The sequence below is a fragment of the Leiobunum rupestre genome, chromosome 6, assembly GCF_980474605.1.
Source record: "Leiobunum rupestre chromosome 6, qqLeiRupe1.1.hap1, whole genome shotgun sequence".
In the NCBI taxonomy this organism is placed as follows: Eukaryota; Metazoa; Arthropoda; class Arachnida; order Opiliones; family Sclerosomatidae; genus Leiobunum; species Leiobunum rupestre.
In genome coordinates, this window is record NC_143389.1 from 46,021,259 (window position 1) to 46,046,425 (window position 25,167).

General features: G+C 34.5%; 1 protein-coding gene across 1 annotated transcript in view; it reads left to right on the top strand.

Annotated features, from left to right (window-relative positions):
- The window catches only part of LOC149941154 (ELAV-like protein 3), a 99,340-nt gene extending 80,319 nt beyond the window's left edge, over positions 1-19,021 (top strand). Inside the window, exons 6-7 of the mRNA XM_090179859.1 lie at positions 7,756-7,908; positions 18,953-19,021. Coding sequence (XP_090035985.1) covers positions 7,756-7,903 — 148 coding nt within the window. The 3' untranslated portion in view covers positions 7,904-7,908; positions 18,953-19,021. The remainder of the gene's footprint in view (positions 1-7,755; positions 7,909-18,952) is intronic.
- The last annotated feature ends 6,146 nt before the right edge of the window (positions 19,022-25,167 follow it).

Genomic DNA, 25,167 nt, shown 5'->3' on the forward strand with positions numbered 1-25,167 from the left:
AAAAACAAAACCACGGAAAACGATGACGATTTAAATCAATTACTCGACCAATTTTTGTGACCAATTTATATAAATTACCTTTCCACGAAAATGACTCTAAACGAAGCAAATTTTGTTTATGATTACCGCTAACGTTTAATTAACTATAGGCAAACAAAGTTGGGCAGTTCGATATCACTCGGGAATTAGACTCAAGTTTTAATGACGCTCGAAACTTTGCCTTTAGAATAGAGGTTGGCTTAATTTTATACTGGGAAGAAGTATATTTAGACCCCTGTAAGTTAAGTTTTACTCGATATCGCTTTGACCCCACACAAAAATCATTTTAGTTGTGTGCTCTAAATAATGTCGCGGAAATGATCGGTTTTATTTGTCCGTAAAGACGATAAAACGGCGTACGTTTCAAGTAGAAAAAAATAATAATAATTTAAGATCTGTATGAAAAACAAAGTAATATATTTAATCTTTAACTAATTTATTTATAAGAACTTTTACGAGAAAAAGATTTAATTAAAATATTTAAAACGTTAAAAAAGAAAAGGGGGTTTTGAAATTATTACTTAATAAAAACAATTTTTCGATTCCTCTTTTTGTCGCTAAATAACTTTCAATAAAAAAAGTCTCTCTTCTCACTCTCGTTTACAAATTAAAAAAAAGAAAATAAAGCTTTTGACAAAGAGAATTGAAAAAAAAAGAGAATATATAAATATTGAAACATCACTTTTTGACCACTATCTTCTTAGGGCTAGTTTTATGTGCTATTGTCTCTATTATTGTATAAGACGTCATTTTTATCTCTTAACTTTGTAGATGTTGGAATTATTTGTGCAAAAAAAACAAGTGTGATTTTTAGCGTTTGTTAGTTAATTACGTTTTTTGAATATAAAAAAAGGATCTTAGATAAAAACTACGAAAATCAACGGAGAGTCTCGAAATTAAATTTAATAATTCGGCCAGGGCATAATAAAAAAAAATGTTAACCTTAGAAAACCAAATTTGCTGAAAAATCAACTCTCCGTTGGTTTCGAAATTCGTCTTTTGCTCTACGTTTGCGACAAAATATTTCGGAATATATTCAAAACCAAAAATTCTTTTAGGCCTGATGTTTCTTTTGATAGTTTTTGATCGTAAACACGGAGAAAAAGCCTGAATTTTTTCCATATATAAACAGTTTTTCGTCAATTTTTCAATTTTTGTCTTATATCTCTAAAGAGTTTCAAAGGAAAAAGCGTTTTATTGCTATTCTTATATAATTATAATACGGTCGATATATTTGATGTTACTTATCTTGGTGTGTTAAAAAAAAACATTAGCAAGAACTATTTGAGCCAGATAATTTTTCAAAACAAAACTCTTTTTTAAAAGTTCCCCAGATATTTAACAAATTGAAAGTTTAAAAAAACACCCCTAATTCCCGTTTGATTAGTAGAAGTTTTGCTGATATTATATCGTTAGAACTATTTGGAAAAAAAAAGGAGAATATAGGTTTCAAGACAATTAACATCGCTTAAAATATAAACAAAGTTAAATAAAATAACTTTAACGCAAAAATATGATAATAAAAAAAGCTCACATAACTTGAATGGCCAGTTAAAATATATTTAATAAATTATCTCCTAATTATTAATTTAAATCCTCAAGCGAAATGTCCCCCTTATAAATTAAATCCTTATCAAATTAAGCGACGTGAAAATGCGTTTATATGATATTTCCCATTATTTAAAATAAACAAAATATTTGGAATAAGTTTGTCTCGTAAAATTTTACTTGTCCGTTTGATAATAATAAAAAAAAGACAAATGTGACTAGTTTTGTCCTTTTCGTACAAAGCGCTGTTGGTTTAGATAAAGGGTTTCTAAAAGAAAATTAACGAGAATATTGAACAGCTCCTTATCCCCTTCTTTAACCCCCCCCCTCCCCTCCCCAAATGCCCTCTTAATAAAAAAAAACAAACACTTTTCACTTCACAATAATTCCCGAAACAATTTGTAATGTTTTCCAAATTTTTTAAACAACTATGATTAATTAACTTTTGTTACTCGACGAGCTCCAAACAAAAATATATTTAAAAAAAATACCAAAGTTGTGAATTCAACTAACGTAACACAGAAATAAAATAAACTAAATCCATGGAAAAAAAACGAAATTTGGAAAAAAAATCAATAAAGTGAAATCTTTTGTTATATTCGCGAAACCGTCACTGGGTGACGGTTTTTGGCCTGGCGTAGCTTTCGACTGAATAAAAATATAAATATATATATATACATATATATATATATAAAAGAAAAAGAAACGTCTCCAGCAAACTCTTTGTACTTTTCCATGTTGAAATTAATAAATTCCAACTTCTCAAATTTCTGGGCGTTTTATTTAGGCTGACTTTACTTTCGTCGTTGCTTTCTTTAAGAAGCCTTCAAATTGTAATTCCTCAAATTTCGGTACGAATATTTCCGAAACCAATAAATCCTGTCCTTAAGCGTGGTCAGTGCCAGTCTACATCAACAGGGTTCGTACAAGACCTGAAAACCCTGGAGAGTCAGGGAATTTGAAAATGTTTCCGAGAGGTCAGGGAATTTGAAAATGTTTCCAAAAGGTCAGGGAATTTGAAAATGTTTCCAAAAGGTCAGGGGAAAATCAAGGAATTAGAAAATGGTCCAAAAAAGTAAGGGAATTTTAAAATGACCCCAAAACCATCAGGCTAATAAATTTTTTAAAGATATATTATAATACTTAATAAATATTTTTCAAGATTTTACCTCAAACCATTCATTTCTACAAAAATGGTCAGGGAAATTTTGGCAATTTGGTCAGGGAAAACTTGGAAATGTCAGGGAATTTTAATTCCGGAAATTTTGTACGAACCCTGATCAACGAGAACGTTTCGTTGATTAAACGAGAGGTTGGTGTAAACGACTGGAGGCTTTTACACTAGGGGGTGCTGTTTACAATCGAAATCAGTGCTCGAAATGGACCGGAAAGAATCAAACTATTCGAGAAACGCAACTGCCAGTTCACGACGAAATGATGTCCAGTCCACAGACACTATTGATTCTCGAGAATGTTGAAGGAAGCAGAATGTTAACTATGGAAGGGTGTCTTAGCGCAAGTCGGTCCACCATTATGTGTTCCGGGATGTCAACTCGAGTGGGAACATCGCGATCGAGTTATTGGCCTTTGGTACCCGTCGCGAAGGTTCCGGATGATGGTAAACTATTGGTCATTAGATCGCGAATAAAGCTGGATTAGGAGCTTTTCTAGTACGAACAGATAATCAAAGCAGATGGCCCAGCGCTGAAGAGAATGCCATTTGAATAGCGATAAAGTTCGATCCTATTAATGGGACTGTTGGAGACTGGGAATGACTTCGCTTCTACGTGCGGGGACCTCGAAAGTCGCTCCAGCCACCGACCGCGAACGAACTCGTGAAGTTTCCGGAATCAAGAAAAACTGTTTTCGAGTAACCGCAGGGAGATCCAACCAAGTACGTAGAATACCTATATCAGAAAGATACATATTATTTTCAATGACCAATTCTTTTACTAGAAATCAGGATACACGAATGACTTCAGTTGTCGCTTTTCAGAAATTGGACGATGATAATTACCAATAATGAAAGTTGAATATTTTCGTGACACTAATTCACCCCTGGACCGGTTAGATACAAATCAACGAAAGTAACTTGCCTTTACAAATTAGGCCACGCTGAGATCTTCACTTGAAATTTATAGCTCAAATTCGGCTTTCTAATAGCATATAATTAAAATTATAATAATTATAAATAATAATAAATCTAAACTGTGTTAAAGACATCAGCTTCCTAATATAAAATGTATTTATCCGTAATAAGGAATGCTACAGGAGATTACAAAGTTTCGGTACATAAAATTTTCACTAATGCATTTTTCATTTTAAATCGCAAGAAATGATTTTTATTATCGTAATACCATAGTAATAACGAAATCATAATATAATGATGGAAAGTAAAGACTGATCACTTACGATTTCTGCTTTTCAAATGATCCCAGAAATTGACGTTTCTCAACTGGATAGAAACCATGTTTGTAGTTATTTCAAGTTACTTAAATTTGTGTTAACACGATACAATGTTCGGGCAACTTTTGTTTTAGAATATTTCAACCGGTGTTCGTTGAAAAGTAATCGACTTTCAGAAAATAATCTGTACCTCAAACAGCCAATGATAATAATTTATATCAATTCGTTAGACAAATAAAATTGCTTTTCTTTATTTCATTTTGTTTCTTCCTTTCGATTTCCGATTTCCACTTGAACATCAAAATTGACCGACTGAAGCTAGCCAACTTTTCAAATTTCAACCACAAATGTTCGACCAGTTGGTCGGAAAAACCGCCATCGAGTTCTGAAATGTAAATTTCTACAATGTTTTCCATAAGAAAAATTATTTACTGGATAGTTTATTTTAATTATACTAATGCAACTTTGTAACGTGGAATTTTGGGATATTTATTCATTTTATTTCAATTAACTAATTATAATTTCCGAAGATTCCGCGGTCATCTGGGTTAGGCGTAATTTAGTCGTTTCCAAGTGCGGGTCGCTTGGGTTTCAACGTAATCGGGTGATTGACGTATATCTGGTCAGTTGCGTCGATTCCCGTTCGACTATGGTACCTTCGGTCATTTGCCACGCTTTCTTTAATTTCTTAATTTTCACAATTTTGACTTCAAATTCTCGACTGGAGGTTGCCAAGTATTTTTATATATGAAGACTAAGAAAAAAAACGTTGCGAAGTGATTGTATGTGCGATTGAAAGGCTGGAGACTGGCGAAATTTAATAAAGGATAACGTTTTTTTGATCTTTTGAAAAATAAGAAGAAAAAGGCCCAGTGTAATCGTTGGAATCGAAACAGTCGTGAATGTATAGAAAGTTCATCCGAATGAAAAAATCGAAAACTATCTGAAGTTGAAGAACTGCAAGTTCAAACCATGTTCCGTCGCGTAATATGCAAGAGATAAAATTCGCCACCTACGGCTCGCCTGATTTCGTCCGTACAACAAAATTAGAGGTCGGGGATGGTTAACTTTTATTCAATAGATAAAGCTCTCAAAATTATTCGTAAAACGTATTGATCAAGTAATTTATATTTCTGTATTATCCGATTAATTGTTTGATAAATTTGTAAAATTAATCGTAAAAACGACGTTTTTTTCGATAAAAAGCTAAAATGTTACGAATAATACATGGTTTTTAATCATTTTCCGAAATATTAACCGGTAAATTTATTTGTTTACATTTTTCCCCCGAAAAAATCAATTTAAACATGGATAATGATTAACCGTCCCTGACCTCTAAACAAAATAGCATCTTCAACAATGCAGCCAAATATCCGTCGGACGATACCCTCGAAATCTTCGAATACCACACACTCGCCTCATTCGCGTTTAATCTCGACAAACGGTTTAAATGAGTGTTATCATATCCAAGTCTCTATACTCACGAAGTTTCTAAACGTAGCACTGGCAACTGTGATACTCTCGGTTCTTTTACTAAATTATATTAGCTTTAAGTTAAAGTTAACGTTTTGTTAATGTTTATAATTTAAGTCTTAGATTGTAAGTTAGATGTAGGGAAATTGGTGCACCACAGAATAGGATTTTATTTCACTAGTTCGTTTGAAATAATTAACAGTTATCTTTAAAATTAAATATTTCATGACAACCTTCATACTCCTTTATTATTTATTATTTCATACCCCTGAACACAGTTTTATATTTACTTTAATAAGTATTATTATCGCAGCCCCAAATAGTGAATGCCTGGCGAAACCCGGAGTTTATTGTAGTTGTAGCGCGGATTCGGATATTTAATACTAGACGAACGTCATCTACCTCTAATTGACATAGCTTACGACGTGATATATTAAGCCCAATACTCCCGCTCTATAACTTGTACAATTTTGTTAAGCCTAACATTAAATTATTTCATTCAACGTTTCGCTTTCTCTATTTTAAGTAAATAAACATTTACGTAAATTGACTAGGTCATTCTCGAGTACAAATTTACGGCTTTTCAATTATTTAATAAAAAGAACTTATGTTAATAATTATACAAGAAACTTACATATCTGGACAATTTGTTTTTACAATAATTTTCCATTTCATGGTCATGGTACATATTCATAATATGAAACTTTCAAATATATTTATGTGAAATTGTTTAAATGGGATGCGCAGACACGTACCCATCTTGAAGCACCATCAACTAAAATTACTACGGTGAGCACATTTCCTTCAAATTAGGCTTATTTTAAAATGTAACGAGTTTCATATTTCTATTTCTATTAAATGTTTCAACTCTTGGTGCAGAAATTATTATTTTCTAAATAATAGTAAAGAAATTCCGTCTCCAAGAATTCTTGAATCAGCGTATAGTTAAAAAAAATTCTTTAATTTGATCTATGATAATGTTTTAAAAATTGAAAAAATGTATTCTCCAAAACTTTCAAAAATCATATTTTTGCCTAGTGATAAAAAATTTGTTTGAAAAAAGAGCAAATCGAAAATGAGAGAAGTCCAATTTTTCACCCCTAAAAATAGCGTAAAGAGAGGAGCGAAAGGGGTACCGCTCAAAAATGAGAATAGTAAATATTTGGCCGCTCCAAAACGCACGACTGGCTGATTAACAAAAATTCCCATCACTGCTTTTGCCATAAATATCTACCCACATGACATTCTGCTGTACAAATCAATTACAGTGATTACGACCTAATTACAGAATTTTCCAAATATTTCTTTAATCAGATTACAGAACCAAGGTTGGTCATAAGGATATTATTTTTAGTAGTCAGCTTGACTAGTGAGCCTTCTATTTTAATTTATTTTAGTAGTCACTGACTATTGGGGGTAAAAATTGAGGTATAAAAACAAGGACAGCCAATAGTTTTGCTTTACCCGTCAGAATTAAAATATGAATTTATTATTACTCGAGTTACATGACTTTGGCCGATCACAATTATTTTTTAAATAAAATGGGATTGATGAATGATGCATTTATGATACGCCCAGTGTCACCAGACTTCCTATATTTCCTATATTTTTAATGCCTTCCTATAAATTCCTTTATTTTACCCTATTTTCCTATAATTTCACGGTCTTTGGAAAATGAAAGAACTTTTTATTGTCCTATATTTTCCTATAATTCGCCTGTTTTATTGTCCTATATTTTCCTATAATTCGCCTGTTTTATTGTCCTATATTTTCCTATAATTCGCCTGTTTTATTTCCTATATTTTCCTATAATTCGCCTCTAAAATTCCTATTTTTCCTAAAGAAATTTCAACGCCTTTCCCTGGTCACCCTGTACGCCATATTCGCCATTATTAATGAATATTTAAGTAAATTTTTCACTAGTCAAATTGACTAGTGCGCCCCCAGATTTCGATTAATTTGGGTAGTCAAGAGCATTTAATTTAGTAGTCAAATGCCGTGATTAGTGTCTTATGTCCAACCCTGGTCAGCACTTAGGTGTAACGTAAAATGTTTTTACTCAAGTAGAGTGCAAATCCGTTGACAGAATTAACCATGTTATTTTTATCAGTTATCGGTTAATATTCACCAATGACAATATCCCAAAATGTTTTTTTTATCGCCAACCAATCGTAGGCTGATATTGTTTAGCCTACGCATTCTAAATGACGTTGGCGAAGATTACCGTCTGGCCTTAGAATTTTGGGTATATGTACGAAGAAAAATACGAAACCATATTGTTTTTCTAAGGTACTCGTTACGACCTGGAATGGTTGGAACTGCACCCTATGATGGACACTGGATGGAGACAATTGGAGCAGCTCCTTATGATGGACACTGGATGGAGACACGGACTAGTTTATTGCGATTTAATAACTTGTTGCTGGGAATACTTTAAATCAGGTACGGTACGGATAAGCAGCTATCAAAATAAATGACATTGAAAATACGTTGTTGACCGTTTGGGCCTACGGAACCAGTGCCTCAATCGCCGAGTGCGAGCTTAATTAACCACCTTCCGTTCGCGTTAATTAAGTGTTTAACCATTGAATTTATACATTTAAAAAAATTCCAATTATAACAAAATCTTTGGAGTAAATAAATTAATTAATAACTTTTGATTTATAAAACATCCCTTTGTAATTTCTATATATATTATTTAGTAATTTAGTTTCTTTATTGGTATAACTTGAGTCAGGAATCCATATCTCTACTTGGAATGCTTATCGCGGCAGATTTTCGTCTCGATGTGACTGACGGTTTTTTTTTGACGTCACTATGTTAATTTAACAAACAACAACGTGAGAGGGGAGCGCCCACAAAGGGGATTTTTTCTCTCGTAGGCGGGGTCAAAACCGTCGGAGTGATCTTACCGTACGGCAGGATAAACATTCCAAGTAGAGGTAGTTGTGTATAAATGTATAAACTGCGAAGCAAAATGGTTTTTGTGTAACATCTGTAAGCTTTGACAGAGGGATAAGAACAGTCTTTTATGCGTGTTTTTTTTTTTTTTTTTTTTTACAAAATACAAGAAGCGCTTGTGAATAGGGATTCCAACAGATTTTCAAAAAACAGCTGCATATAGTTATGATAAATCAGATATACATTTTTACACACAATAACTACTGGGTTCACGTACAGTGTAGCCGATGCTACAGCCGCCGTATTCCACATAACTCTGCCAGATATAGGCTTAGAAGGGCCAGGGATATCTCAATCTAAAGGAAATATCATGCTCTTAGAAGGCCTGTTACGAATTTTGGAGATCGGGGACCCACAAGATATTTAATTGCCCATTTTAATGATATTTGGTGATATTCGACTTAAATCTCCATACTTTTTAAAATGAAGACTGACTTGCTTAAAAATTATATTTTTGGTTAGTACTGATCATTTCTGAACTATGTTTTCGGTTGCATCAAGTAATTTTAATTTTGTGTCCTTTCTGGCGAAATCGCGCGACCACTTAGCCCGCATACGCACTATTGTGATATTTGAATTTCGTACCAATTGATACAGGCGCCATCTAACTCCAAAAACATAGATTACGTTCAACGTGTTCGCGTTTCGCTACCTTATTTCCAAAACCAGGTAACTCGAAAAATTCGGTTTGTCTAAAAATTAATTTAAATTAACGTTAGAAAATAATTATAGCTACTTGTGCAAGACAAGCCAATAGGTGTTTCCGTTAATGAAAACAAAAAATTAAAAGTGTAAAATGTTTTTCTCCGCGTCACGATCCTAAGCTTTTTAGTACTTCATTGGAAGGCACGTTTCGCACTTTGAAATTTTAAAATCTTTATAGACTCCAGCGCGTGCTCTTTATTTTCAATATCTTTTGCAAGTGACGTAGAAAAACATTTACACGTGACCTCCCGTATTTTATAGAAACGCCTATTAAAAATAAAGGACAACGATTTTTAAAAGTATAAAGAAAAAAATTATAACAAAATATAAGAACCGACTGGGTTCGGTCGCGTTATTGCACCGTCTTCAGGGGTAGGACCCGTTTATTTAACCGTCATTAGGATTTTTCCCGTTTATTGCACAGTCATCAGGGGTAGGACCCGTTTATTGCACAGTCATCAGGGGTAGGATCCTTTTACAAAAGTATCGTTTATTTATAACCTCGTTTACATATGTCTTTTAAAATAACAATTTTTTTCCAATTATCGAGTTTATCAATTCCTGGGCCATAATCGCGATTTAAACATTTGTTTCCGTTCATGGCTTTTTTAATAATAAAGGATTCCGAAATGTCTAGTTCTATTGGATTTTTTCTGAATATTTATTTTAACAGATTCGAAATTAATTACGTGGTTAGTTTGTGATACGTGAGTAGCTAAGGCTAACTTCTCCAGTCTTTTGTGTTTTACGTCAGCACAATGTTCTTTAACGCCTTATTTTATCCGGTCTGTCCTATATATTCTTTGTTGCATGCGCACTGTATTATATATACAGGTCCGGTTTATCTTACGTTTTTATCGGGTCTTATTGTGATTTAAAACGTTTAACTAGGTTGTTAACTGGTTTAAAAGCGATATTACAATCTGATGAAGTGTTAAGTGGTTCTCAATCTTCTATAAAAACTTATGGCTAGCCTTTTCTAGGAAAAATGTTCCGTATTTTTCTGAAAAAAATAAAATAAATTTAATTCCATGATTAGTCTAATATTGTTTGCAAATTTAAATAAAGCGGAATTTTTGCCTCATTTTTTCGAACCTCTAGACTAGATTTAAACTGATTAACAATGTAACACTATCAATGTTTTGTAGTATGTTTACTGTTATTAGACATTTTATATCGATAAAAGGTAAAAGCAAATAAAAATCTTAAAACATTTTCTGGAATTTTTTCCGCATTTTATTTTTCAGATTTGCGTAAATTTTCATTTTAATTTTCCGATTTGCGTAAATTTTCTGGAAATATTTCCGCATTTTATTTTTCCGGAAAATTAACAACACTACTTTGGGCAGTACGGGATACATATAATGGGCTGATTTTTATGAAATGGTTTTAGAGTAGTACGTTGGAATGAGTTAACTCATTGACTAAATCAACTATCACGGGAGAGTAACCTTTATCAACAGTCACAAATATGAGGAATTCCAGTTCAGAACTTCAATTTTGTTTTATAAGAACCAATATTTGAAGCTTGATATACTAATGTATGAAATGACGACATTATTTTGGGGCATGGGGTCGTAAAGATCGGTTGTTGAGGAATAGTATAGGAGAATAATGACTTTCAATAAACTGAGGTTTCAATGAGATTATTTACTTTTTTGGGATGATAAAATTGGCTAATTTTATCATCCTTTACAATGCAGTCCATAGGTGGTTCCTTTTAACTTATTTACTTTTTTAACAAGTACGTCGAGATATGGCAAAACATTTTTATTCATAAGTTTCAGTGTAAATTTAATGCTCAGATGTATATTATCAAGATAATTATGGAACGTTTTTAAGGTATCCAACCAATGTTTTGAAATTACGTTAGTGGTTTTAGTGGATTACCTTTCATTGCTTTCGTTTCGAAAGCATTAAAGAGTAAGTTGCAAATAGATTTTCGAAATAGAAACTTAACTACTTAATTTTTTTCGTTCATTTTATCATGGGCTTTCCGAAATTGTAATTCGGTTGATGAAATACCGTCGTTAAGTTTATTTAATATTAAAATGAAACTTACGTGCCTTTTATTCTGAAAGGTAATTTTATCGCGCCTAGTTTGTGACGTCAAGAAATTTTTCCCACTGCATCTGGTAGATAATATAGTCCCCATTATCCTACCAAGATGATTCTTGTAATATCCATTGCAAGATAATATGGTTATGCCAATTTCACGCGCGCTCTAAAGGATTAGAGTGAGCGCGTGTTTTTCAAACCATGTAAGCACTCGCGTACAAAATTCAGCAGTAGAATCCCATAATTCTATAGGAGATTTTTCGGATTAGGCCACGGAATCAGTAACATCTACATTTTGTATCCAAGCCTAAGCTCTATGTTGGGGATAGCGGCCAATGAGAAATAACGTGTAGTCAATGACGTCAATTCCCACGCTAAAATTCAAAGGGGAAAGCAACGAAACTTTATATTTGGGTACTTTATAGGTAAGCGCTTCGTTTAATAACAAAATTAAGACGGTAACGAATAATACTCAGCTTACTCTTTAAGGAAAATATCTTAAACCATTTGATAAAAATCGCTCCATTATATGTATTCCGTACTTCCCAAAGTTGTCATCAAAGATTGCGAGCCACATAACAGTTCGTCAGATTGTAATATCACTTTTAAACCAGTTATCAAACTAGTTAATCATTTAAAATCACTAAAAGACCCGATAAAAACGGAAGATAAACAAACATTATATAGGACAGACCGAATAAAATAAGGCGTTAAAGAACTGGAGAAGTTAGCCTTAGATACTAATGTATCACAAACTAACCATGTAATTAATTTCACATTTTTTACAATCAAAAATTCAGAAAAAATTCAATAGAACTAGACATTTCGGAATCCTTTATTATTAAAAAAGCCATGAACGGAAACAAATGTTTAAATCGCGATTATGGCCCAGGAATTGATAAAATCGATAATTGGAAAAAATTGTTAATTTTAAAGACATATGTAAACGAGGTTATAAGTAAACGATACTTTTGTAAACGGGTCATACCTCTGATGACGGTGCAATAAACAGGTACTACCCCTGATGACTGTGCAATAAACGGGTCCTACCCCTGATGACTGTGCAATAAACGGGTCCTACCCCTGATGACTGTGCAATAAACGGGTCCTACCCCTGATGACTGTGCAATAAACGGGTCCTACCCCTGATGACTGTGCAATAAGCGGGTCCTACCCATGATGACTGTGCAATAAACGGGTCCTACCCATGAGGACGGTGCACAAAACGTGTCCTACCTCTGATGACGGTGCCATAAAAGGCTCATACTCCTGATGACGGTGCAATAAATGGGTCATACCCCTGATGACGGTGCAATAAACGGGTCATACCCCTAATGACGGTGCCATAAACGGATCCTACCCATGAGGACGGTACACTCTTGGACGAATAAATACGGGACGGCTCACGTGTACGATTTTACGCTACGAAGTTTGATGCGACCGCTTGGTTACTCTTTCTCTCAATTGGTGGCGCGTGGGAAAAACGGGGCAAGTTCGTGATAGGCTGTTTCGGTCACATGCTAGAGTGAAGCCTTTCCGTAGTCTGCTTAAAGTTCAGGTTATAGTTTTAGATGCCTCCTAAACGAAAGCCTGTGGTAAATATTACTTTTATAAATATATTTTCGTAACATAATAAATAAAATAAATTTAAATTTCGTAGAAAAATAAAACAACAAACATTGGTGACACTGATCCACTTGACCTGAGTATTAAAAGGAAGACTGACAAATAACCGAGGCCTTAACTGCGCAGTTTAGACGTAAATACAGACGCTCCTTTCACCGCGATAGTAAAAAAAAACATCAAAAAGTTTTAGTAGATGGCGCTACCTGTACGCCCCAGTAAACCCCCTTTTCTTGCCCCCCCCCCCTTAACCATCCAGTCGCCTCAAGGTTGATACTACAGAGAAAAGCTTGAACAAAGCTACCGGCGAGCCGTCCCGTATTTATTCGTCCAAGGTGCACTCATGGGCCAAATAATGATAAATCCAGGACATGACTCTATGCGAAAAACCCGTCCAATAGCGCTAACACCCTACCACTATTGCCCCCTATTGGGAAAAGCGCGCGATCGCGGATCTACGTCATTTTGGGGGCATATTTTTTAGGGGCAGTTTTCAAAAATAATACACGTGGTCGTCGTAGTAAATATCACGGAATATTTATTCACAGTTATCATATATAGTGTGGTTATAAATGTAAGTACTTATTTTTATACGTACTAAGTTCATAATTAGTATAATATATATAATTATATAATACTTTCCTAGAATAGTTAAAATTAATCTAAAACTGAGAGGCCAATATGGCAGGATTTTTGAATAACAACCGCCACTTATTTCCGAATTCCGACTTAAGCAACACTAGATTTCGTTCGGGAAACCGGAAATTTCTGCTTGAATTTGCTCCCAATTTTTTTTTATTTGCTCCTTTTCCCCACCTACTAAAATGGCCGCCTGTTACTTTTGGTGGACGACCGATTTAGTACGTGAGAAGGTACCAGAGTCATGTCCTGGATTTATCATTATTTGGCCCATGGTGCACTAAACGTGTCCTACCTCTGATGACGGTGCAACAAAAGGCTCATACTCCTGATGACGGTGCGATAAATGGGTCCTACCCATAGAGTACCCATAGAGATAGAAAAGAAATAGATGGAAGATTACCGCGTTAAGGCACCCCTGTTTTTGACCGGGAAAATTCACCCCCCCCCCTCGCGCATGTATGAAAGCGGAGATGGGCAGAATTTCCATCGCCATCTATCCTTCCTTTGTTTCATCAAATGACAGTTGATTTTCAAAAAGGCATAATGTATTTCATTTCACCGCGCGTCGATGGCGCCACGTAATCTGCCCATCTAATGGCTTCCTACATTGGCGAAAAGGGGGTCGGCACTCGTGGTCAACTTCGCCAGATACAATAGTGCCTCTATTTCTTTTCTATCTCTATGGTCCTACCCCTTATGACGGTGCAATAAACGGGTCATACCCCTGATTACGGTGCAATAAAGCGACCGAAACTAGTCTGGTCTTATATTTATGTGTTAAATACATTGTTTCTTGTGTACTTTTAAAAATGGTTGTCTTTTATTTTTAATTGGCTTAAATTAACGTGTTCGCGTTTCGCTACCTGATTTCCAAAACCAGGTAACTCGAAAAGTTCTGTTTGATCTAAAAATTAATTTAAATTAACGTATTCGCGTTTCGTTACCTTATTCCCAAAACCAGGTTGGGAATTTAAATTTAATATTTAAAATATATTTCATACATTGAAGGGATTGTTTGTATTTACGTTAAGATTTTTTCTTTTCGAAACATTAATTACGTTTTAGGAATATTATATTTATTAATATAGTTAATTAAACGATAACTAACTTGGTTAGAAGAATTGAGATTGCTGAGTGAAAGGAATATAAATTATTAACCTAATCTGCCTAACTAAAGAAAAGCTGTCTTAGTACGCCCAATTGCCAACTGAACACATTATTCAGGTCGTAATTTTCAGATATCTGACGATGATCAGTTAGTCGGGTCAGATTAAGCTTTTAATCTGTTTTCAAACTGTCTGATGCAATATCCCAAGTAACCGATCTTAACTAATCTGCTATAATACATCTGACCAGATTCAGTTCAGCTGAACACGTTTTAGACTTATACGTTTAGTATATATAATCCTGAAGAAAGAAAATTAAAATAACATAAATTAAATTTTTAAAGGAATTTAATTAAATATATACTTTGCATTTTGACCAATATTATCTGATCTGAGCGTAAATGAATGCAGTCTATTATCTGATCCAACGGAATTTTTTCCTCGGTTCAGATAACGCAACTGAGAATCACCTGATCCTTTACAAAGATTTACTTTGTGCATTTTTTTCTTTGGATTGTAATATTTTTAAACTGGGATTGTCAAGCTTTTGTCACGTTTCGTATCATATTTTGTGTAAATGCTGAATATGGACGAAAAGGTTTACAATAATATCGTTTTATTTTAAATTATTTTTTATTTAGCGCTATGCAAAATAGTACACTCTGTTTAAAAAGTCTTCGACAGGTGAAATTTTTGCCCTCTTTTTAATTCTGCTAGAAAACTATAATAGATAGATCGATGAAACCAATTGCAACTATTATTTATTTTCCAATATCTTTCGTTATTTATCGGTTAATATTAATTAATAGTTTTTAACAACTTTTTAAATATTGGTTCTACGGCACTGACTCGCGCGTTTTTGAATTCACAATGGTCGATTCATATTTAGAAAGTGGAAACATTATCCCTCTACAACCAACGGTTGAGAAGTTATCGCGTTTACAAACTTTCGTCGAAATTGGGAAACACCTAAAATGCATCAAGCGATTATTAATAACGCAACTTCGACAACGATTCAATAACATTGAAAATATATTTATCGGTTAATATTAATTAATAGTTTTGGCGGGTACCGTCAAAACTCATTTTAACAACTTTTTAAATATTGGTTCTACGGCACTGACTCGCGCGTTTTTGAATTCACAATGGTCGATTCATATTTAGAAAGTGGAAACATTATCCCTCTACAACCAACGGTTGAGAAGTTATCGCGTTTACAAACTTTCGTCGAAATTGGGAAACACCTAAAATGCATCAAGCGATTATTAATAACGCAACTTCGACAACGATTCAATAACATTGAAAATATATTTAATTAAAGGCCGGTTTTAGGAATATCCTTTTTTATACGCTAAAGCTTTTAAAAAGCTATTTGCGTTAGAAATTGTTTATAATAATGGTTACCACAATTTTAAACTAGTATTTAATTAAATATGTTGTTGGATCGCTGTTGAAGTTGCGTTATTCATAATGGCTTGATGCATTTTAGGTGTTTCCTAGTTTCGACGAAAGTTTGTAAACGCGATAACTTCTCAACCGTTGGTTGTAGAGGGAAAAATTTTCCACTCTCTAAATGTGAATCAACCATTGTGAATTCAAAAACGCGTGAGTCAGTGCCGTAGAACCAATATTTAAAAAGTTGTCAAAAATGAGTTTTGACGGTACCCGCCAAAACTATTAATTTTTGGCGGACGAAACCGATAAATAACGAAAGATATTGGAAAATAAATAATAGTTGCAATTGGTTTCATCGATCTATCTATTATAGTTTTCTAGCAGAATTAAAAAGAGGGCCAAAATTTCACCTGTCAAAGACTTTTTAAACAGAGTGTACATAGTGGTGGAAATTAAATAAGAAAATAAAAATGTAAAAGTACTCGGCGTATAGAGTCCAATATTTATTTTGAGCATTAGTTGGCACGCCCGATTTGCACGCGATCTTTAATTACAGATTTCACGCGCATGCTCGTAGATATTAATTTTCCTATCAAACTGCTACAGTGAGAGCTACGCTCAAATAGGCTAACTCGTGGCAAAACCTAGTAAACGCCAATTTAGAAAATTTCGAGTAAGTAGCAAATTCCAGTACGTAGGCTAATGGTACACCTATTGTAAAAATTTAAATTTTATAATGAGTTATACGTCTAAATACCATTTACGTTACCATAAGAAATAATGTTAATCAAAATAAAGAAACTGAAATATTACAAATTGAATCGAATAACATTTACTAGATTTTGTCATGGAAATATAAACCGTGTTATAAACCAAAAACAAATTGTGGCTGAATATATATCGAATGTTCAATTTGCTATTATTTATTAATTCAATGGATAATGTATTGATTAAAAATGACCCAAATTTAACAACGAAAAGCAGTCATGTAAATCCAGCTTTAACACGTAATCTTTGGTCCGTTGAGACGAAAGTGCTTAATGGCGGTTCATTTACTATTCATTAATATGCAATACATATTAAGTCACAATTTAAGGATTTTAATTTGTTTTGGACATATCTAGGAACTAAATACTAAATTGCATTCAATTTCGCACGTAGTCTTTGATCAATTAAAATGTTATGGACTTCAGGGGATAATATTCTTAAATGAAATACATCTACAGTTCATTAATATTCACTACATATTACACCACAACTTATACCGGTAATATTAGCGTTTTAAGATAATGTTTGGTCAGTTATTGATCCTTGGTCATTTATAATAGTCAAAGTGGGGTGGCGCAGTGGTTAGCACTTATGCCTCGCAGCAAGAGGAGCCGTGTTCGATCCCAGCTTGTGTCACTGGGTGAAAACTGGGAACAACTCCTTTTGCGTAGAGTTTGCAAGTTCTCTCCCCACTGTTTAAAGGGGTTTTCCATCGAGCTCTTCGGTATCCCCTTCCCATAAAAACTTGTTGAGGTTAAAAGTAATAGTTAGTGTAGGGAGCTTTTGGCTCGCGTGTCGTGAAGGGCTTGCCACCACCCTCCTAAGCATTGTAACCCGGCCACCAGAATTAATGACTTTAAAAGTCGCTTGATAACTTAGGTCTAAGGTAATTATTATTATTATTAGTATTATTATATCTAATAATAAATTGAAGGAATAATAATAATAAACTATCTATTTTGGAACTAATTTGTTTAATTAAATCGCAATTAGGCGCTTCTTTATTTTGCTCGTTACTGTTCACTAAATATTCAGTCATTATCTGGAACTAGGTTTAAAAAGGATTTATTCTTTTAAAGGGCTAAATAGGAAATACTGAAAACACTCACCACTAATGAGTTCTTAATGTACGATATTTTGAAGTGTATAATAACATTAAACGTTGAGTTTACATTCTTCAAACGAAAATTATTTATCCTAAGCAATGACCTCTATAAACTCCAGTCCAAGTATTCTTCTAAGAGCCAAGATCCGCTCTATAAAGAATAACAATAAAGTATTTTTATCTTAAAGATTTAAAGTACTGAGAACGGAAGTTATTTAATTAAGCCGGCACCCAACGGTTGAGGTTGTAGGCCCGTAGGCCAATACTGGCAACTGCGCGTTGTCAGTATTTGGCCTAAGCCCCTACAATACCTTTTACTTCGAATCCTAACTGATTTAAAGCCATTCCAGGAACGAGTCCTTCCAGAAACTTTCCAATCCTAAATCCAGCCGAAGATACTTCAACGAACCGAATTCCTTGGGAAACCGATAGGTCGTTTCCGAAAGTTTGTGGGGGGGGGGATTTATTTTCCCCTACCTTGTGAATATTCACTTCCCTTAGGTCATAACGTCGTCTTCTCTCCCAAGCTTAGATGGAAAAGTTTCACCCACTGACTTTCGGAATCGACCTATTTTTTGCCCAAATTAAAATGCCAGATGCTTCAGTTCATTTACGCCATTCAGAATTACCTAGATAGCAAAGATTGTAGATCAAACGCAAAGATTATTAAGGACTTTGATAACAAATGTTTATGATCTTTCTACGTTAAATTGTTTGTTATTGACAATTTAGGCCCCAGTTTTCATCTCAAAATCCAACGATTTTCAGTTGTTCAACATGCAGTTACTAAACACACCAAATTTGAAATATTTTAAAAACAGAAGATATAAAATAAATATAACGGTAATAGTTAGTGTAGGGAGCTGTTGGCTCGCGTGGCATGACGGGCTTGCCACCACCCTGCTACGTATTGTAACCCGGCCATCTGTTTAAGGCATTAAAAGGTCGCTAGATGACTTGGTGGTGCCTTGGGTATTAGCCTAGCTGATTATTATAAAACCAAATTTTGTTAGGCTTAGAAGGGTTTCCCACTAATTTATGGGTGACTAAAATCATTTACTTAAGTGATTTCGGAGACTTTCAAATCGACTTAAAACTTGAAATATATTCTTTTTTTTTTCAGGAATTTTTTCTATTTGACCATTTTTGGAAATCAGTACCAATCTGTCGGAATTCCCGTTTAAAACGAATTTTAAAATTCACTGAACAATGAATGTTGACACTTTCTTTGATTTCAATCCCTTGTTAACGGCACTTATTTGTTAGTCACAAACTAATATATGAAAGAATTTCGAAATATATTATGTAGATCTAACAAATACAAATAAATGGACAATTTGAATGATCCTTACTTAAATTTTATTAAAAGTTCATATCAAAATTACCCACCAAATAGATCAAATATTAAGCACCCTCTGAAATAATAAATTAACTACAATATAGGTAATGTGAAAATGAAAAACTACCTCTGGCAATCTTGTTTGCACCCATTTTATCCTGACCACCCTCCAATTCATTCCATTCTCTCTCATCCGTAACTCCTCATTAAATCGAAACGACCATCGCAAAGATAGAGAAAAAAGCGATCTTTATCCCCTTTTATAAGAATTGCGCCACCACGCGATGAGCCCTGAAGAAAAAACTAAAGCACATACGAACAATCGAAGGGCAGCGATAAAAGAAATGACAGCGACTTCAAGGAGAAGTCGAGGCCGGAGAGAGAAAAAGAGAGCGTAGTGGCGGGTGGAAGATGACGGGATATATACGGTGGAAAAATTTCTCTGATTGGGAGTCAATATCTTATTTGGTAAAAGGGTGTACGACATTCGGAAAGCTATCGAGTTACGCTCCTTACCGCGCGTCGGTGGAAGCCAAACTCCGCTATATAAAGTAGGCAGACTACACTCCGTTGATGACGTTGACGGCGCTATCAACTAAGTCGTCCCGAAACTATAACAAGTCAAAGGAAAATCGGTTTCGCAGTCATCCTAGAGTCATTCGCGAAAGCTCTCTCTTCCTATTTTTCGCTCCCCCTTATTTCAGCCTCCGCTTCGTCCGGGCCTTCTTTAACTATAGGCCGGGGTGACAGATTACCTGTCATCGCTTTCCACCTCATTAAATTCGTCTCGAACTTAAGGCGTTGTCATAGAGACACCCGATCGCATCCTCCCCACCGTCGTCATCTCATAACGCCACATCCCCATTCCCTTTCTCGCCATCACGGTCCGAAGAGGAGGATGGAAGCGTCATCCCACCCTCCCACACACTTACACCATCCCCCCGATCTTCCCAATTGCGTCATAATAAAAGTATTTCCAGCAGCCTCTCTACAGTCTTCCTTCTTCTTTTTTTGCTTTATTACTGGACATGTCCGCTATAGGAGCGAGGTCAAATGTGGACTTGATGGGACTGAAAAATATTTTCAGGGAGTTTGACACGTGTTCCCGCGATAAGCATCTTTAACCTCGAAAAAATGTCGATTGATAACGAACGACCTCGTTAAAGATAGATAGAGACTGCCCGACGGAGAAGCGAAGTGTATAGGAGTAAGCCAGGGAAACTAGAAAATGAGGGAGCCAGGGAAACTAGAAAATGAGAGAGCCAGGGAAACTAGAAAATGAGGGAGCCAGGGAAACTAGTAAATGAGGGAGCCAGGGATACTAGTAAATGAGGAAGCCAGGTATACTAGTAAATGAGGGAGCCACAGAAACTAGAAAATGAGAGAGCCAGGGATACTAGTAAATAAGGGAGCCACAGAAACTACAAAATGAGAGAGCCAGGGATACTAGTAAATGAGGGAGCCACAGAAACTAGAAAATGAGAGAGCCAGGGATACTAGTAAATAAGGGAGCCACAGAAACTAGAAAATGAGAGACCCAGGGATACTAGTAAATGAGGGAGCCAGGGATACTAGTAAATAAGGGAGCCACAGAAACTAGAAAATGAAGAAGCCAGGGAAACTAGAAAATGAAGAATCCAGGGAAACTAGAAAATAAGAAAATGAGGAAGCAAGGGAAACTGGAAAATGAGGGAACCAGGGAATCTAGAAAAGGGGGACAGCGTCTTCGTCCCCGTATAAATTAGAAAAAGAGACCGATTACTGGTTAATTAACATTGACAAAAGGTATATTTCAAAACATTTTATTGGAATAGCGAGACATTACTTAATGTTATTTTGTATAATAAGGACATCGCATTTCTTCTATGGGATTTGGCTGTCGACAGATTTTTTTCAAATTGAAAAATGTTGTTAAGCTTGATCAAAGGAGAAATATTGTCCATTGCCATTTTCCCTAGCTCCTATAGTTTGGCCAGTATCAGCGGTCTAAAGTGGACAAAACTTAGTTTAGTATATTTGTCCATCGGTTAGCGTCGCTAGTCCGGGCTCGCTATCAATAAATTTTTCTTTCCAAGATTTTTACACCTCTACTTCATTATTCATTATTTCTTTTCTCGCAACTTATTCTTCGATAAATTTTCGAACGTGGAATTATTTATTACTCAATATTTTATGAGCAATAATAAAACAAAACATAACATAAAAGAAATACTTAAGAAATCAGAGTATATATGATTAACAGTTTCGTTGAATCCCACATTCAACACTGACTATTTAATATTTATCTACTGAGTACGTTCATCGAAACCAAATCCGACGCTCTGTTTTGGGAAGCACCCCGAATCTTGGCAAGAAAACTCTATTAACTTGCTCTATCGAGCAAGTTACCTCAGCCCACTTTCCTAGGGCGAAATTTAATGAAGCCAAGCGCAGTAGAATCCATGGTCGGGTAGCTCAAAAATTAAGACTGGGTTTTCAACTAAGCACTTTTCATGCCCAAGATTCAGTATTGTGGGTGCCTAGCGGCATTATTCTTACTGTCATCAATAATTGTCTGGAAGTACTACAATTAATATTAATGTATCAGCGTTGGTGTACAGTACAGAGATAGCCATACGGCTTTGTTGCTACTGCCATCTTCAGCGAGAAACGTATTAGAATCCCGTCATTTAACGAAGGTTAGTCGACTGTAGATAAGAAGCTTCGTACTGTAATGAGTTAGTGTACCATTTTTAACATGGAAGGCCAACTGATCCGCTCGTAGCCAGTTTCCCGGAAAAATGCAAAAATCAAATTTTGTCCATCTTCGAGTTAACGTTGGTTTTCGCACTTTACACAAGAAATAATAAACCATATCTTATAGGAACTTTATTTAAATTTCATTATTTATACGTAATAAAGTATTTTTAAGTAAACATTATCATTATAGTTATTAATTTAATTGCAGTTTCATAGTAATTAAAATTTAACCGTTAAGCTTTTGTTTCGTAGGGAAAATTAGCCCGTAGAACCCGTTCGTATATACTAGGTTAAAAATAACGTATTTAGTAGTACCAGAAAGAATTTTGTGGAAAATGAAATTTAGTTAATTTTGTTTTACCTATTCCATAAGTTTTTTCCCAGCTGATTTTTTACAGAGTAAAATATAAATTAATTATTGAATTTTGATTAAGGTGTATCCGTCTAGCGTTCTGTAAATAATTTTAGGAATTTTAATTACAGTAATGAAGTATGGTAAATATTTGAATATTTTTTCATAACAATAAACGTTTTGGGAATTCAAACTTAATCTTCTATGTAAAGACGTCTTAATTATTCAAAAGCTTAAAGAGTGAGTAGACTGAAATTATTGTTAATTGAGGATCAGTAGTGTACGAGCAATACCGTTGTAAGGTAGTACAGCCAGAACAGGGCTGGAGACCCACCATTCAAGTACTGTTGATAAATGTGCTTACTTACATTATGTTCGTTCGAAATATTTTTTAGTTTTATAATATAATATATATTCATATTAATGGCCTTAGTGGCTATTTTCATTTACAGTGTCTGTGTACTGTACCACATTCTATTTTTATTGCCGATAAATATATATATTAGCATATATTTCACTTGCTCACTAGACCAGTTATACATCTACATCTTGTTATCTAAATCCTAATGGGAAATTAAAACTCAATTTGACATAACCAATTATAAGTGCATCATTTCCCAATGTTAAGTAAAATATTTAAAATAATATTCAATATATTAAATTACATTCAATAATATTAAAATGTATGTTCAAAATATATTTAAAAATAAAACATATGGCTTTTATTTTCAATTATAAATTTTAGGCAAAATAGGCCTTGTGAGGCAGATAAAAGGGACAGCTATTAAATAAAAAATGCTTTTATCAAAGCAGTTGAAAGGTTGATTTAAGGGGGAGTAGTTGGGACCTATGAAGGCACAGATATTGGAAATGTTTTAGAATTAAAGAGTTATTTTTTGAATTATTTTAAAAAGCAAAATATATTTCTTAAAAAATTTCCATCGATTTTCCTCACCTTTTATATATTTTAAAACCCTTTCCTTAAATTTGAGCCTTGAAACTGTAACAGTAAACTGAGAAAATTTTACATTGTAAAGGATTACGTGTGAAATTACAGCATTTAAATTGCTGAAACTCATTATAGAAACTAAACTACTAAAAAACTCATCAATAAAAGAGATTTGCAATCAATTTAATCAAGAATGTTATTAAAGTTAACAGAAAATTTGGGTGCAGCTAAAGCCTCTATTTTCACAATCAACAGATGATATTCTCTACCTTATAGAGAGAGCCTGCAAGTGCCAGGAGCGCCACGTGTCTTGTCCTTTAGCTTAAGAGATCCTCTTGTCAATTTAAAATACGTAATTCAGTTGCCGTTCATTGTGAAGCCAAAGTTACGACTGAATGATTTATTTCAATTCGACTAGGTCTTTCATGAAAGTCCCTTAAACAATTCAAACACTCTACTGCGCACATTATATCAGGCCTTTTTAGTAAGAAATGTGGCCATTTTAATGTAACTCTAATGTCACTTTTTTACTACCAGCGCGTACTTGACTTGTGAGGAGCTTCAGTTTTTCATTATGCATGCCAAATTTAAATAGTTAAGTATTCTACTTTAAACCAGAAGTTTAAAAATAATAAGTGCAGACTTGGATAGATAGAATTTAGTCTGTTTTATAAATTCATTAAGAGAATTAGCTTACATAGAACGTTGCAAACTCCTTTAACCGTTTAATTTCTTATATATTTATGCAAAATTTAATTTAACATATAAAACAGCATATTAATTCAGGTTATAACTTTTTGCTAGTAGTAGTTTGAAACACAAAACTGCAGGATCCAATTAGGACCGCATAGGAGACGTCTATAGCATTGAAAATCAATGCCAGAAATAAGCTTTTCGCCAGTCCCGAACCGTACGAACTGTTGTTCTTGGACAGTCTATTCGCCCGAAATAGAAATCTCGGACAGTTCGGGTTCAAACTATGCGCAGCCGGGAACCGCTTTTCGGACCGTTCGTAACTGTTCGAGCAGTACCTGCTCGAGAGCACGAACTGGGCTAGAACTCAAGTAAAATTCGTCTGCTCGTTATTCAGCAGTCAACATAGCCATGGCCATGGCGTAGACATTGCCTCCCCCCTTTTTATTAGTTCTTGACCAAACTATTTGAAAATAAAATCCGGAACTGTTCGGAATTTTTAGTGACGTCACATCTCGTTTTTGAACAGTACTGTGGACTGTTCAGGACTGGCGAATAGTTTTCACCTGAAAGCTCTTGATATAAAATACGAGAGGTCACGTGATTACGTTAGATTCATCGTGCAGTTGAAGTTAGAGAGAGCACGCATATTTTTGTTTTTGTTTAGCTCGCGCGAAATTGCACGAGACCCTCTACACGGAAATATTAGGAAGCGCGCGCTCCAAAAATTAAAACATTTTCTACATGTATGCGTATATATTATTTTATAGAAAGAGCTATTGAAAAATATGGTGCATTTTCAGGCCAATTAAATTTAATTTAATTATTCACTCGAAGATCTATTTGGTCCGAGTTTCGCGTTTTTGTTTGCTCGAAGACCTATCGGGACGAGCTATTAGTAATTTTTTTAATTTCTTCAAATTTGTTTAGGGTTTAGCTTTATTATCCCTTTTCATTATGGACTTATCTATTTATTCGCCAATTTTATCATCCTTTACAATGCAGTCCATAGGTGGTTCCTTTTAACTTAACATTACGTATATACTAATCTCCACCACTCTGGCACTCTCCCCCTATTCGGCTTTCCGTTGCTATGCAACTCGTTTTGAATTTTTTAATATTTAGGCTTAGTTTCTCTATTCGGTGTTATAGTCGCAAGCCAGATTTCCCGCACAGTACTGACGAGTCCCAAATAGGATGAAACCAGTCTACCGTTGGATTTTCTGGATATTTAATTTAATTTAATTATTTACTCGAAGATCTATT